Source organism: Rana temporaria, chromosome 2, assembly GCF_905171775.1.
Source record: "Rana temporaria chromosome 2, aRanTem1.1, whole genome shotgun sequence".
In the NCBI taxonomy this organism is placed as follows: Eukaryota; Metazoa; Chordata; class Amphibia; order Anura; family Ranidae; genus Rana; species Rana temporaria.
The window spans coordinates 143,483,882-143,499,632 of record NC_053490.1 but is presented as its reverse complement, the minus strand read 5'-3'; the positions used below and the strand labels follow the sequence as shown (position 1 = coordinate 143,499,632).

At 41.9% G+C, this 15,751-nt stretch overlaps 1 protein-coding gene across 3 annotated transcripts in view; it reads right to left on the bottom strand.

The window, feature by feature from the left end:
• RUBCNL (rubicon like autophagy enhancer) overlaps window positions 1-15,751 on the bottom strand; it is a 103,867-nt gene that overhangs the window by 11,555 nt on the left and 76,561 nt on the right. For all 3 annotated transcript variants that reach the window (XM_040341257.1, XM_040341256.1, XM_040341255.1), the window contains exons 6-10: window positions 14,866-15,055; window positions 12,903-13,013; window positions 11,117-11,174; window positions 9,136-9,250; window positions 3,341-3,480 (exon numbers count right to left, since the gene is read on the bottom strand). In XM_040341257.1, coding sequence (XP_040197191.1) covers window positions 3,341-3,480; window positions 9,136-9,250; window positions 11,117-11,174; window positions 12,903-13,013; window positions 14,866-15,055 — 614 coding nt within the window. The remainder of the gene's footprint in view (window positions 1-3,340; window positions 3,481-9,135; window positions 9,251-11,116; window positions 11,175-12,902; window positions 13,014-14,865; window positions 15,056-15,751) is intronic.

Genomic DNA, 15,751 nt, shown 5'->3' with positions numbered 1-15,751 from the left:
TGCCAAACAACCAGTTTTCTGAAAAAGGAGAATATAAATGGCCAGTTAGTCCAGTTTCCTGAAGGTAGGAGGAACGTAAAAGCAAGAAACAATTAACTTAATTACTACAAGTGCATAATCAACCTTCTACCCACCTCTGCTACTCTGTCACAGACAAAAGCTTGTAGTTCTATTGGGAAAATAAATGGCTGGGTGAAGGGACAGTTTGTACTACGCATGTCTATTTTTACAGTTATTTCTACAATTTTACCAAAAGGTCTGGCGTATACAGCTAGAACATAGAATATGCTCAGCCAACCATATTGGTTTTATCTCCATTTCATATTTGTTTTAGTGCACAATGATATGAGAGGCAAGGGGATCACCTGCTACATGACAGTCATGTGAGAAAAGAAAACATGAATTACAATTTGACCCCAGATATCCCAACTAGTATTTAAATACTGTTTTGTTCAGGTGCAAAGATCATTTTCTTTTACGATGTACACATCACATAAATCTTTTCTTTCAGCACTCTCTTTTCCTAGAAAACGTGACTTCATAACCTGCTAGGTCAACAGGCCACATGACTCGAGGGCAAAAATGTGCCACATTAGCAGGACCTGCAGGTCTGGATACAGCAATTCATTACACTTTATGACCTGTTTTTTACATGGCAAAACAATGACACATGGTGGTACCCTATCACAAATACAAATGGAGCAAAGGGCATTGGGGCATGTAGGTGTTGCCATTTTTCAGCATGTTTGTCGAAGCATATAGAAATGAAACTTACAAAAGCTGGAAAATGAAATAAGGTGGAAATGGTAGGTGGCTGCATGAGTGAATATAATAATAATAATAAAAAAAAAAAGTTTCAACCCTTTCACAGCAACATAAATATGCGCTTGGCTGTTATCCCAAGCAGCGGAAGGGGACTCCCTCCCATGGCGTGCCTGGGCACCCCCGTCCCATCAGGAGACCCCAGTGACCAGCCGGCATGGAATCGGCTTCGATTTGGCACTCGGATCTAGTAACCTGGAAGCAATGTCATGGCGTTTTGAATGCTTTTAAGTGCAAAAGGAGGGATTTGGGGGCTTATAGACCCCAGATCGCTCCATAAAGAGTACCTGTCACTGCCTATTGTCACAAGGGAGGTTTACATTCCTTGTGACAGCAATAAAAGTGATCAGGAAAAAAAAAAAAAAAAATTTAAAAAACTTTTGCGAGTGAGCACGGAGGGATGAGGTGCTTTAAGTGAACGCATGCGCAAGTCACGCCCGCAAATGTAAACAAACAGTGTTCAAACCACACATGTGAGGTATCATGCGAAAGCCATTTAGTGCCTATAGGAGCGAGCCTGTTTTGGAGGAGATTACGGTGCTGGTCGAGAAAGGCTACTATGAAACACATCAATAAGCATGCTCACAGTAAAAAGCAAATGGTGTGAAGCTTTAGCTTGCGTCTCAAAATGCAAAAAAGGTGGAAAATGAATCTGCGGGATCCTCCGAGTGCACCCCCACCTTCCTTAACATCTTTCTTGTAGAGATTAGAAGAGTCAGGTTGTGGAGAGGCAAAAGAGCACTTATGGACAGTTTGCCAAAGAAACCAGACAGTTCGTGATCAGTGAAATTCTGTGTCAGATAGATTGTTTGTAGCATGCCTTAGAGCAGGGATCCTCAAACTACGGCCCTCCAGCTGTTGCGGAACTACACATCCCATGATGCATTGTAAAACTGACATTCACAGACATGACTAGGTATGATGGGAATTGTAGTTCCTGAACAACTGGAGGGCCATAGTTTGAAGACCCCTGCCTTAGAGGGAGCTAGCATTAGGTGAAGGGATCTGTGTCAATGGTGCAGTCTGCTGGTTTTCCTGTAGCAAAAAATGCTATTATGCCCCTTTTCTCTGTAAATGCCAAGTGAGGGTATCCCCCTGTGGGGTACTCACAAAATGGGTACGGTAGCCACTACAACCCAGGTGCCAACTGATGCTTTGCGTCTGTTTTTAAGAAGCAGGTATCAAGTTTTCATCAGATCTCACCCGATCCAATAGGACGGATGGCGACGTATCGCCATCCGTCTGATTTTAGCGGATCGGATGTCAGCGGACATGTCACCGCCGACATCTGACGCTCCATAGACAAGCATAGAGCTGCCTGTCAGTTTTCTCAGTGGACCATAACGGTCCGTCCGTGTGAAAGGTTTTTTTTTGTGTCTTTTCCTTGCTCTTTCACACTACAGCAAGTGCACTAAAAATAGCGCTGCTATACCGCCTGAAAAACTCCTGCACTGCATACTCAATGTGAACTGAGGCAATGCGCTGGCGGGAGAGAAAAGGGACAATGCGCAATGCGGGGACAATGCGCTAGCGGGGAGTTAATACCGCACCGCTAGTGGCTGAATCCCGCGCCAAATCCGACGGTATAGCGCCGCTATTTTTAGCGGCGCTATACCGCCACCGCAGCTACCGCCCCAGTGTGAAAGGGGCCTTAAAGAGAAGCATAAACACATTATGGGAAATAACGTCCCACAATAGAGCTGCACGATAAATCATTAAGAATCGAAATCGCAATCTTTTTCCCTTCCCGATCTTCAAAATAGCATGTCACAATCTTTCTAACAAGTGCAGAGAATTCTCACAACTGGGGGAAAAAAAATCCAGGCAGTCTGTCAAGTTTAATCACAACACACAAATAAGTAGAAACAAAAGTATCTTTTCGTTCTTTTTTCCAAAAAAAAAAAAAATCTTTATTCTAAGCAATGGACTGTGGGTTCTTAGAGGGGGACCAAACTTCACTTTTTATGGCAAGCATAGCCCCAAGCAGGTCTTCAAAAGGTCTGGATCACTGCCCTGGGTCTGTATAGCACCCTGCAGCCAACTACATCCATTGCACAACATACCGAGGTGAACGCTGAATTCAAGATCTAGTGCCCAAAGCATACATCACAGGATGACCCCGCTTTTGGAGTCCAGGTTCAGTTCCCAAGATGTACATGTGAGTGCAACCAAAAAGCAGAAAACTGCTAGAGAGCCCTCAGGCAATAAGCAGATGGATTTTAATAGAAGTGCCACCTCAAAGAAGATTTAAAAAAAAAAAAAAGAAAATGCAGAAACTTCTGCAAAGGACAGAGTGGAAGGATTATGAGGGTGCACTGGGGGCTTTCCCACCAAAGTTAATGCCAGTGCCCAATCACCTGAAGGTAGGGTATTATATAACCCATAACATGTCTCATTCCCTAATCTAGTTTAAGTAATTAAAAAGCCAACTGCTTTATCCAAGAACAGGTGACTTACAAGTTCATTTTACACCATGATATTAAGTGTAAAAAGTAGAATATGCACAATAAAAACTTACTTGATATATGGATGTATGGTGCTTATGATCTGAAACCGTGGAGACCACTCTTCTGCGTCCCTGATCCTGAACTTCTTTATCTCTTCCACAAGACTTATACTGGATTCAAATTCTTCTGCTATAGTTTGGTCATCAGCCAACTAGGAGAGAAAATATATGTATATCAGGACTATACAAGTATACATTGTGCCCAGGGGCGTCGGGAGGGGGTGGCTGGAGCCCCGAATGGGTCCCTGAAAAGCCACGGGTGTCAGGAATGCAGCGGCCAATTGTCAGCCCTGAGTGCCACCGCCGAGCGGGGACCGCTATGATCCTGAGCGCCGCCGAGTGACATAGTAGGTCCCGCCTTCTGGAGCCTGCCACGCCTATGATAGACGTCCCACAGGTCCAATACCGGGACCGCAGGATGTGTGAGGTCCATCATAGGCGCCGCAGGCTCCAGAAGGCGGGTTTACAATGCCGCACCACATCACCGAGATCCCCGGGCCTCCTGCTCCTCCTCCTCCTCCTGCCTGCCGTGACACGATGGGCGCGCCGCCGGGATGAATGTCACAAGATGGCGTCAGCGAGCAGTACACTCGCACACCCTCAGCATCCTAAACTGATCTGCCAGATGTCGAGCACTTTGACAGGAGAGGGACAAACAACCACATCCCCAGGCAATTTTACTCCTAACAGCCCCATGATGAGAAGCCCAGCCAAAGCCAGAATGAAAAAGGATTCTCCTCATTACCCAGCCACAGAGGTGAGCACAGACATTCCCCTACAATATGTAGATGCTGTCTTACAAACCTCCATTGCCTCATTTCCTACTACAGGACAACCCGTTCTGGACTCAACTATGAAAGACATGCTCCTACCTCTTCAATCATCCCTCATCCACAAATTCTCTGCTGATATACAGCAAATGGGAGACAGAGTCAAATGCATGGATCAGTGTATGCATGTCAGGTAGGCAAGGCCAGACAGGTCAGTGTGTTAGGTAGGCGAGTTTAGTAGTAATCATTGATGGGCACTGGTAAGCCAGGCAACACAAGCCCACCGCCCAGCCAAAAAAAAAAACACACGCAACCACCTCCCCGAACACCCGGTGCCGGCCTCAGACTTCAGGCTGAAGCCCCTGGTCTTTTTGCCACCTAGCAACGCCCCTGATTGTGCCCTGCATCATACCCATATATTGATTTTAGTTCATATTGATTTTAGTTCACAAGACAGGAAAAAAAAAAAAAAACACATACAAAATCAAGTGAAATTCACATTTTACTGTTGTAACTTAAAATTTAATCTAAATTAAATGGAAGTGTTTGTAAGGGCACTTAAACAAAAAAAAGAAACAAAAAAAACTGCAAGACAAAGGCATAATGAGCTAGTATGCATAGCATATTAGCTCATTATGACTTGCTTACCTTAGATTGAAGCCCCTGCAGTGGTCCTCGTACAATGCTCACGGAGTTACTTCCGGGTATCACAGGCTCTGGCGCTGTGATTAGCATGGAGCCACGATAGCGGCCGGTAACAGCATGCTAGCTAAAGCAACGGCACATGCTGATACAGGGGAAATCTCAAACTGTGCAGGTTTAGGAGATATCTGGGATAGCTACAGGTAAGCCCTATTATAAGCTTAAAATTAGCAAAAAGTGGTTGTAAAGGGTTTACAACGACTTTAAAAATGGGATTGGTTGTTATGGGTTATTTTATGCTGCCTTCCTGCCAAAAGTGGTGTTTTATTCAAACGGTTTCTTTTATACTATGTGGCCAAGTGGAACTAAACTTTTTTTTTTTACTGAAAAAAAAAACAGGAACACCCACAGTATTCCTATTCCTGCTATATAGCCTTTAGTGTTCAAAAATGAAAGTAAGATTTGTAAACCCTATTTTGCTCACCTCTTGTTCAATTTACAGCCGTTATGGTGCTATGCACGTAACCAGCTACTATATTTGAGGGCTTGAAATCAATTGAGAGCTGACACATTGGACAGGTATTACCAGAGGCAGTATTAAAATTGGTGGCAACTTTAGTTGTGGTACTGCATAAAAACAAGAAATAATTCCGCCACCCTTTCAAAAATCAAAATTTCAGGTCAAATATTTCAAAAATCAACGCTTCCTGGCCCTTCTCCGAACGTTATACGACGCTCCGACTGCCTCCCTAATGTTTTGGGGGCATTCCTCCCAACCCCTCGCTATCAAGAGGGTAACTAGGCAGGGATGCCCGCTATATCCGCTACTGTTCGTCCTGGCAATAGAGCTCCGGGCCATAAAAATTTGGGAATGCCGTGATGTACGGGGGATAGTTGGCGGCGGATACGAACACAAATATTTGCTTTTTGCCGACGATTTGTTGCCGACTACGTCTCTTCCCAATCTGTACGCTATACTTAATCCATTTTCGGAAATATCGGGACTACGAATTAATCATAGCAAATCTAGGGCACTTAATATCTCACTGCCAAGCTCCACTCAGAAAGTACTGGAACAAACGCATCAGTTCCAGTGGGAACCCGAAGCACTTCAAACGCTATATAGAAGGAATTACCCAGCTCTTTTTAGGAGGTTAAAGCGGTGGTTCTGCGGGAATACGATTTTTTTTTTTAAATATTATTCTTCCGCTGTTAATATAACTAATGTTGTACTCACCAGTCCTGTATATACAGCCGCGATCATTCCGATTTCCCGAAAAAGGATACTTTATAAAACCGATCGATGGACGTTTCCATCTTGTTTGTGGGCACTCCTGAAGCCCACCACTGTTTATTTCCGGGATGCGGTGAATGCTGGGGCTCTATCCCGCGCATGTGCAGTGTGCTGTCTGCCCCTGTGTCAGTGCCCGCAACCCCCTCCTGCTGCTCTCATATTAAACTATGAGAGATTGCTCCCCAGTGTGCAGTGGAGATTTCGTTGCCGCCCGCTTGCCGAGTCACATGACCGGCGAGATATCGCGGGATTAAAGCAACAGCGCGTCTCCTGGGATTGTCATGAGACACAGCGCTGGTCCGGGAAAAGGAACATACACGCCCACCCCCGCGGGGGATATTGATTGACAGCACAGAGACGACAGCATTAAAAAGGGAAGGATCGAGATAAAAAAAAAAACACAACGGATTATTTACTGTCTATTACTAGCAGTTTGATTGAGCAAAAGTGACAATTTAGGGTGAACCACCGCTTTAACTGAGGATCTGGCTAAGTGGCAAATTCACCCCCCATCGTGGTTTGGCAGACTTCACTCTATTAAAATGAACGTCCTACCAAGGATATTGTATTTGTTCCGTACGATACCGGTAGCCTTGGTATACAGCGATTTGAAAATGTTGCAAAGGAAAATTCTTCAGTTTATTTGGGGGGATAAGAGGCCTAGGGTGAATAAGCACACTATGTTTACTCTTAAGCGTAAGGGGGATTGGGCCTACCTGATCTGCAGAAATACTTTTATACGGCCCAGCTAGCCCAACTTTTCAGATTCCATTCTAAGAGATCACAAGCGATATGGATGATCATGGAGTCTTACTCCTGTCGTCCACATCAAATATCCCACATTATGTGGCTTCCGCTTAAAGATAGACCCACTATTTTATGTCCATCTTAGTCTTTCTCCTTGGATATTTGGGATAGAGTCTCTAGAACTCAGAACTTCAAATCGCCTCACTCCCCATTGGCACCCATAGTGTTGAATAGTGCTTTCACCCCGGGCCTCGATCCTCTTGCTTTTAAATGGTGGACAAATAAGTGTTTGCTGCGTATAGCAGACATTTGTGACAGAGGGGGTGTGCTAACTGAGCAATCTATGCGGGAAAAATATCAAATGCCATTAGCGGAATGTTATAGATATGTTCAATTACGTCATTATGTGCAGACTCTGGCTCGTCCGGGTGATCTGGCGGCTTCTACTCCCATGGAGCACCTTTGTACTCATTACGATAGACTCAAAAGGTCATATTTTGGAAATATATGCGATTGTAACAGTATGACCCGTGGGACCCAGAGGCGCTTGAAGGATATGGGGTACTCCTGTGTCAGCTTCACCAATGACTTTTGTGTCTAGGGTCATCCTATGTCCACTAGGGGCATAGGATGACCGAGAACTGATATCATGGATTACATGAGATGGGACAGTAATGATAATTCATGTATTGCAGGATATATTGAAATATTACAAGTTGTTCATTCTGAACACAACAGGTCAATAGAGTGTCTCCTTCAATGTGGAACATAGACTGTTGCGATTTTAATTACCTCCAGCTACCTGGTTGTAGTGATGAAAGCTTGCTGTGATTGCATTCTATTGTCTATTATGTTAATTAAGCCTGGCTCCTAAGATATTTCATGGTGCTATGCTAACTAACCCTGTATTGTGTGAAAGTTAGATTGATGCTAATATGTGTTGTGAGTTAACACACTCTAAAAGGTCAGACGTCTGACTTATGTTCACTAAAAGGAATGTGGATTGTGTATCAGGTGAGAATAGCTTATCGTGGAGTCGGAACGTCTGGGTAAATGACTAGTAATTAGTTCATGTAGATTATCTGAATGTGTATTGAGCACCCATTGTGTCATGTTGTGGGTGGAGTCAAGCCATTGTTTCTTGGGGCGTCTAACTGTATATAACAAACCTGAGTTTTACCATTAAAAGATCATTCTGTTTGGAACCAGAGAACAGAGCTGTGTCTCGTTATTCTGGGGGAAAATCCAATGTTCTAAGGTTAGGAGGTTCTGGATCAGGGTCTATAATTTTATATACTCTTTGACTCATTTGAATATGGTTAAATCAGCGAAGCATGCTCTTTTGGGCGACAGGGTGGCGGAAGCTTCTAAGGCCCAAAGGCGGATGTCTACCTTCATTTTCATATCGCTAAGATTACAATCGCCAGGAATTGGCGGTCCGCTGCCATGCCATTTGACCAGCTTAAAGGAAACTGTCCTGGCTGATGTTGAATGAACGACTGACAGCACTGGTTCAGGACAAAATTAAGTTATTCCATAAAGTCTGGGACCCATGGCTTGGGTATCTCACCAATGACCCGAGATCGCTGGCGACGTAGTTGGGTCCCACTTGATGGATCCTAGGGTTCTGGATGGTAGCTCTTATTTCTTCCTTTTCCTTCTTTACTTTTCTCCTTTTTCTCTCTCAAGAGTTCTCAAACACTGGCTTCTTTGTTTAGGTACCAGTCCTAGCAGTTAGGTGGGCTTACGATTGTGCCCGGGGACCCTTGTCCTGGGGGACTTAAGTGTCTGGGAAACGTACTGATGGTTTTGATACTTATAATGGGTTGCACTTTGGGTTGTACCCTGGGAATTTTTTTCAGAGATTGTTTCTATTTTTGTAGATCACTGCATTACTTGTATGATTTATGCATGGGCCTTAGTTTGCATTTGCCAACGCTTGCTGATGTGTTGAGATGCTTTTGTACTGTTGTATAAATCTTTTCAATAAACATAATTGAAACACAAATATTTCAAAATCATGCCGTATTCTATGTGGCAGCTTGAATTGAAGGTTTCTTAAAAAAAAAAAAAAAAAAAAACAACACACACACAACATTTGCATAGGTTTCACACAGGATGTGCATGTGGAAAGCGTGTGGTTTCATAATCAGGTCGTGTATGGGAGTGGACAGCTCACAAATCAACAGATCTGAACAGACTGATGAACCATACTATACTCCCATACCACGAGGAAGCACAGAATTGTCAGAAAAGATAATTCAGTCTAGGGGGTAAGGGGCTAATCTTGCAGGGAATGGGCACAGTCCATCATAAAAATACAAACGATTTGTTGATACTTTATCTCTACATACGTCGTCAGCTGGGATCCTTGTTGGTAGTTGAACTTCCCCATCAACCTGCGTCCACTGCTGTCGGAAAGCTCGGTATAAATTCTTGGCAATTTGTTCGGCAGAGTTTAAGCCCCGTCTGGAATAAAAATATCACTATATGGTAGGCTATACATACAATGAAGTTGATGAGTTAAAGATAAAAATGATGAATTATATGGCCTGTAAAGAACTGAAAAAAAAAAAAAATCATACGAGTGATCGGGCCTGGATGCAGCCTTCCATGTGTACGAGGCCAATCGCTGCTTGGAGAGACTAAATGCAAGTGGGCGTGCACACCCACTGGGGTGTGTGCAAGTAAATCGCAGGTAGGGTGCATTCAAACCTGTAAAAGCACCCAAAAGCCAACCTTTTTAGCGCGAGATACTTTTTCAATATGTAAAAATACTAATTAATTTGCTTCTAGACAAATGGAATAACCCTTATATATGTAATTTTCTAATAATTTGTGAACACTGGTTATTTGCTTGAAAGCCAAAAATGAATATGCATTTATACCTATGCATGAAATGAGAAATGGATATTTGATATAATTTAAATGGGTTACTGCTTACCCCAATTTAAGATGAGCTTTAATGAAAACTGCACCAAAGATGCAGCAAGCAGGGTATTTGTTCTAAAGCACTGCACCTACAATACACCAAAATGTTAAGGCATAAATGCACCCTAAAAATTATTCTCCCCCATATTCTACCCTATTTATGCTCATGCAAACTCACCCCAAGTGGCCCCACTCTTCCACCTATCTTGCCTTTTATAGGTGTCAAAGCCATTCAATATATTTTTATTTAATCCATTTTTTTTTTTATTCCTTTGCCAGCCTCCGTTCGGTCACTTCCAACCCATCACCGCCCTCTTCAAATTTATCCCACGGTCACAGTTCATGCCATGTTAGTTTCCTTAAAATACACACACTGCAAGAGAAGGTGTGGGACCCGACTAAAACTCAGCAGACTCCTGCTCAAGAAACCAAAATTTATTTTGAGGCCGACTCAGCACCACCTAGCTCAACAAGTGCTTTGTTGAAGGAACAGGGTGGCAAATCACAGCCGGCTGCTAAAATACAATAGCCTGAAATTTAGATTGGAAGGTAGGTAGAAGGGGGCAAAGTTAATGGGGGAATGGTTATTGCTCTTATACAGCCCACAACGCTGAATGAGAGAAATCATAAGCGGAGAATACACCAAGTTTTGTTTGTTCAACCAGCAGGATTCACGCATCCATACAAGCTATGTGGATGCAGAAATCTCACCCACCATTTTATTCTGACATTGGGGAACAGTCCCCCCCCTTCCCAGCAAGTCTGTTCGACAAAGGCCAGTCTAACGATCGACATATGTTGAACGTCAGGACTATACACAGATAAAAACTTAGTTGGTTCCTGCTGAACTAGCCAAAAGTTTGATAAGTGTATACCCAGGTTTTACCATGTATTGGCAGCTTACGCTGCCTTAATTAAAAAAAACTGGATGAACAGGATTACAAAGCCTTTAGCAGGTAACCCCGTTTTAGTATATGTATTTTGTTTTAATAGTTTTTATTAAAGTCTTACATACAAAATATAAAAAAAGAAAAAAATCTCAGCTTTTCATTGTACAGTATTTAACATATCCAGGGAATCATATATAGAGTAGTACATAACATTGGTGAGTCCCATTAGCATTGCTTTAAATATCAAATACAACCCCCTAATGCGGGCTGAAATACAATAGCACAACAAAAAGCCATATACCGGCCCACCGAGTTGAGGGCCAAGTTCGTATCCTATCCCAGGCCCTATCGGGCAATATACCCACTGGGAAGAGTCAGCTTCCCATTTATCGGGGGGCCCCAATTCCTCTGATCGCGGGACAAAGCAGAGATTAGTATATGTATTTTAACAGTATAGTTCTGTGCTCAACTTATAAGTTATTCAACTTTGACACAACAAAAAAAAGTTGTTTACCTTTCAGGCATGTCATTGGATTGCTTAGGCGTGTATAACTTCTCACAGTCGTCCAATTCTGCAAAAGTAAGCAGAAAATTAAATTTAAAAATGGTGTTCTAGCTGTGTTTGCGCACGCGAGCGCGACAATATTCTAACAAAAAAAAAACATTTTTCACTCAATATTTACTCTTAAAAATCTAATGGCAACAAACTACCCAAATGACCTTGATCAAATGTTTACATACCCCAGTTCTTAATGCCATGTATTGCCCCCTTTAACATCAACGGCAGCTTGAAGTCTTTTGTGGCATTTGTGGATGAGGCTCTTTATCTTCTCAGATGGTAAAGCTGCCCATTCCTCTTGGCAAAAAGACTCCAGTTCCTGTAAATTCTTGGGCTGTCTTGCATGAACTGCACGTTTGAGATCTCCCCAGAGTGGCTCAATGATATTGAGGTCAGAAGACTGAGATGGCCACGCCAGACCCTTCACTTTATTCTGCTGTATCCAAGGACAGGTCGACTTGGCCTTGTGTTTTGGATCATTGCCATGTTGGAATGCCCAAGTGCTTCCCATGCGCAGCTTCCTGGCTGATGAATGCAAATGTTCCTCCAGTATTTTTTGATAACATACTACATTCATCTTGCCAACAAATTTGACCAAATTTATTGTGCCTTTGTAGCTCACACATCCCCAAAACATCAGCGATCCACCTCCGCACTTTTCATCATACGCCTTGACAAATTCTCTCCAAAATGTAGCATTTATGGCTGTGGGCAAAAAGCTCAATTTTGGTCTCATCACTCCAAATAACTTTATGCCAGAAGGTTTGAGGCTTGTCTCTGTGCTGTTTGGTGTATTGTAAGAGGGATACTTTGCGGCATTTGCATCGTAATGTCTTTCCTCTGGTGACTTGACCATGCGGGCCCATCTTTAAGAGCCTCTTTATTGTGCATCTTGAAACAGCCACACCACATGTTTTCTGAGAGGCCTGTATATCACGTGAAGTTAGTTGTGGGTTTTTCTTTGCATCCGGACTACTTTCCTGGCAGTTGTGGCTGACATTTTAGTTGGTCTACCTGACCGTGGTTTGGTTTCAACATAACCCCTCATTTTCCACTTCTTGATTAGAGTTTGAACACTGCTGATTGGCATTCTCAATTCCTTGGATATATTTTTATATCCCTTTCCTGTTTTATACAGTTAAACTACCTTTTCCCACAGATCCTTTGCTTTCCCCATGACTCAGAAACGTCAGTGCAGCACTGGATGAAATATGCCAGGGTCTGTCAGGAGTCCAGAAACTCATTGACATATACACACATATATATAATATACATACATACATACATACATACATACATACATACACACATACATATATATATACACACACACACACACACACACACACACACACACATATATACATACATACATACATACATACACACACATACACTAATTACAAACAGGTCACAGGTGAGGATGGTTACCTTTAATAGCCATTTAAAACCCTTTGTCAACTTGTGTGCATGTTATCAGGCCAAAATCACCAGGGTATGTAAACTTTTAAACAGGGTCATTTGGGTAGTTTGTTGCCATTATGATTTAAAATGAGTAAACAGTTTATTGATAATAAGTGGCTCCAGCCAAACACTAACCAGGAGTGAAAAAAGTGTTCTTCATATTCTCTGAAAAATGGCCAAGAAATCATAAATGTTGCCAGGGTATGTAAACTTATGACCACAACTGTATATTCCACATCAATGATATCTGAACACCTCAAATACAACCAAGATTTACCTATAATTACATAATCCTCATAGTCTTCACATACTAAAGTCTTGATGGATTGCTGAGATTCATCCTCTTCAAATATAGTTTCCACAGGAGAATTCTGCAATGCAGCCAACCCTGAAAAAGGACAGCAAGAGTCGCAGATATTAATTTTTGCATCAACATTTCTAGACTTAAGAATAGAATGAAGGGTTGTAGAAGCCATCCAATACACAGCTTCAGCTTTCTGGAAAAAAGATGAATCCAAAACCCAAAGAAAGACTTCCCATGCAAAAGATGTTGAATGTGTCATACCATAAGATGAATTCCAGAACCAATTGCAGGGGGACAATCAGTTTAAACTACTGGTGAAATATTTATATTTTATTTTAACAGATACCGTATATACTCGAGAATAAGCCGACCCAAATATAAGCCGAGGCACCCAAATTTACCACAAAAAACTGGGAAAACATATTGACTCGAGTATAAGCCGGGACTGACATCTGTCACACTCCAGCCTCCACTTCATACCATATGGGATTAATCTTATTCTATATGTGATGATGTGTTAGGGAGGAGGAGAACACTGGAACTGGCTGGAGCATAGAATCAGGCAAGTAAAAAAAGGCTATACCCCCCTTCTCCCCCACACTGCAAGAGTGGACTTCTGTACTTTCTTGGTGTTGGGCTGGGATATCATCACATCCTTTGCTGTGTGTTCTTATATTCTTGAACAGGTTAGGAATTAGTGTGACATTTCAGGTGCTACATAGATGTAATCCACATACACCTTATATGTAATTAAAAATCATTCTTTTTAGAAGATAAAATGTGTATGACATCTCTGTAGCACTTGAAATGTCACACTAATTCCTAACCTGTTCAATAATATTACTTTCAATAAACCTGCACTGAAAAGTACAGAGCAGGTTCACACCACAGTATGCAGAGCAGTGGAGACTTACAGTAAGTAGCAAATGATCCAGACTACCTTTAGTGCTGTACACATCTTCACTCTGCCCCGGAGAATTCTGCTGTGTGCTGGGCAGGACCCAATCATCGATGCTGCAGTGTGAGGTTCTTCCTGCTCTGGTACTGTACCAACTCCAATCTGGGGGGGGGGGGGGGTGCACTCAAGAACAGAGCCTGGAAAAGGATGCATCTTCTGCCACAGAGCAACGAGCGCATAATTATTATTTTGGGCTGGCAACAGGGGTATACAAGTGGTACGACTAGATTTTGTGGGCAGATTTCCCTGCTCACAATTTGGTGCCCCCTCCAACCCCTTGTACCGCCCCCGCTTGCAGTCATCCATCGCCCAGCCCGAGCCAGTGAGTCACTTGCCTCTGCCTGCCTCTGAAGGCTACAACCCCCAGAATGCAGCATAGGAGCTACACAGCCAATCGACAGGTAAATGGGACTCTGACTCGAGTATAAGCCAAGGGGGCTTTTTCAGCATAAAAAAATAAATAAAATAAATCGCGCTGAAAAATTTGGCTTATACTCAAGCATATACGGTATTACTAAATGGAGGACCGTGGTCCAGGTCTGACCTTAGTCACTGTTTCATCCAGGCCGGCCGCAGTCCCGCCATTTAGAAGCCTGATCAGATGCCCCCCACTGCCGTTATTCTTATGAAGTGGCAGAACAGATTTTTTTTTTTCTTAAAATGGTAAATTTTTTCAGATTAAACATCTGATATGTTTTCTGTAGTAAATCAAAAAAGATTTTTTCTAAATCATCGCATTCTCTTTTTATTTTTTTCTTATGTTGATTTTACACAGCTCCAACTATTTTGGAATCGGACTGTATTTCTACTTAAAAGGGAGGATCATAGTGATAAAGGGGCTGCTACACTGTTGTAAGGCATTTCATTTATATGCCTGCTCCTTTTGCAACCCAGTGTACAGGTTTGGAAATTATATATTATATATATATTACACACATAATTTTTTAAAAAACCAACATATAACTGTGCAATATTTACCCTCATATCCACTGTCAACCGAAGCAGCAGATTCAGAATTTGCCTTCTTCCTGTGGAAACAAGGCTCCTCTTGATCTCTCTTTATCCAGTACATGCCTCCCTCTGTCTTCCACTGCTCATACTGCCAATTGCTTTTCATTCTCTCAACCACAGCCATAAACAGTTCTGCTGCCAGAAAGTGCTCATTCTCCTTAATAAAAAAAAAAAAAAAATTTAAATTACATTTACAATATAAAAAGCACATTAATCTAGATGGCAATGACTTATGCTGGCTACATTTAGGTATCCTTTAAAACCATTTATTTAAAAAAAAAAACATTGCGGCATGCAGTGAAATAAGTAGAGCAATAACAGGAACAAATGTACAATATTTACAAATGGATGTGCTTTAGTACAAAGATAGTTACGCAATTGGGCTTCATAAAAAAAACAAAAAAAATGTGTGTGTGTATATATATATATATATATATATATATATATATATATATATATATATAATTAATCTAAAACACAGCTGCATTGTTTTTAATGGAGACATTCACACAGATGCAGAGTTTTTGCTGCAACGCTACGGTTCATCATGCAGTGCATGTTTATGCACCCAAGAACATGTGCCTCTTGCACTCCTGTGTAAAAAAAACAAATATATATTTGTAAGACTGTACATGAAGTCTAAAGAGAAAAATAAAAAAAAAAATCGCATGTACGCATGTGCATCTTTACATATTTAAACTCATCTATACATAAGTATCTTTACATATTTAAACTCATCTATACATAAGTATTTTATCGATTATGCAGGAACTTTCTTCCTAGAAAACACGTGCAACGAAAGCAGTACATTTTTTATGGCCGTGTGAATGGAGCCAAAGAATGCAGTAACCAA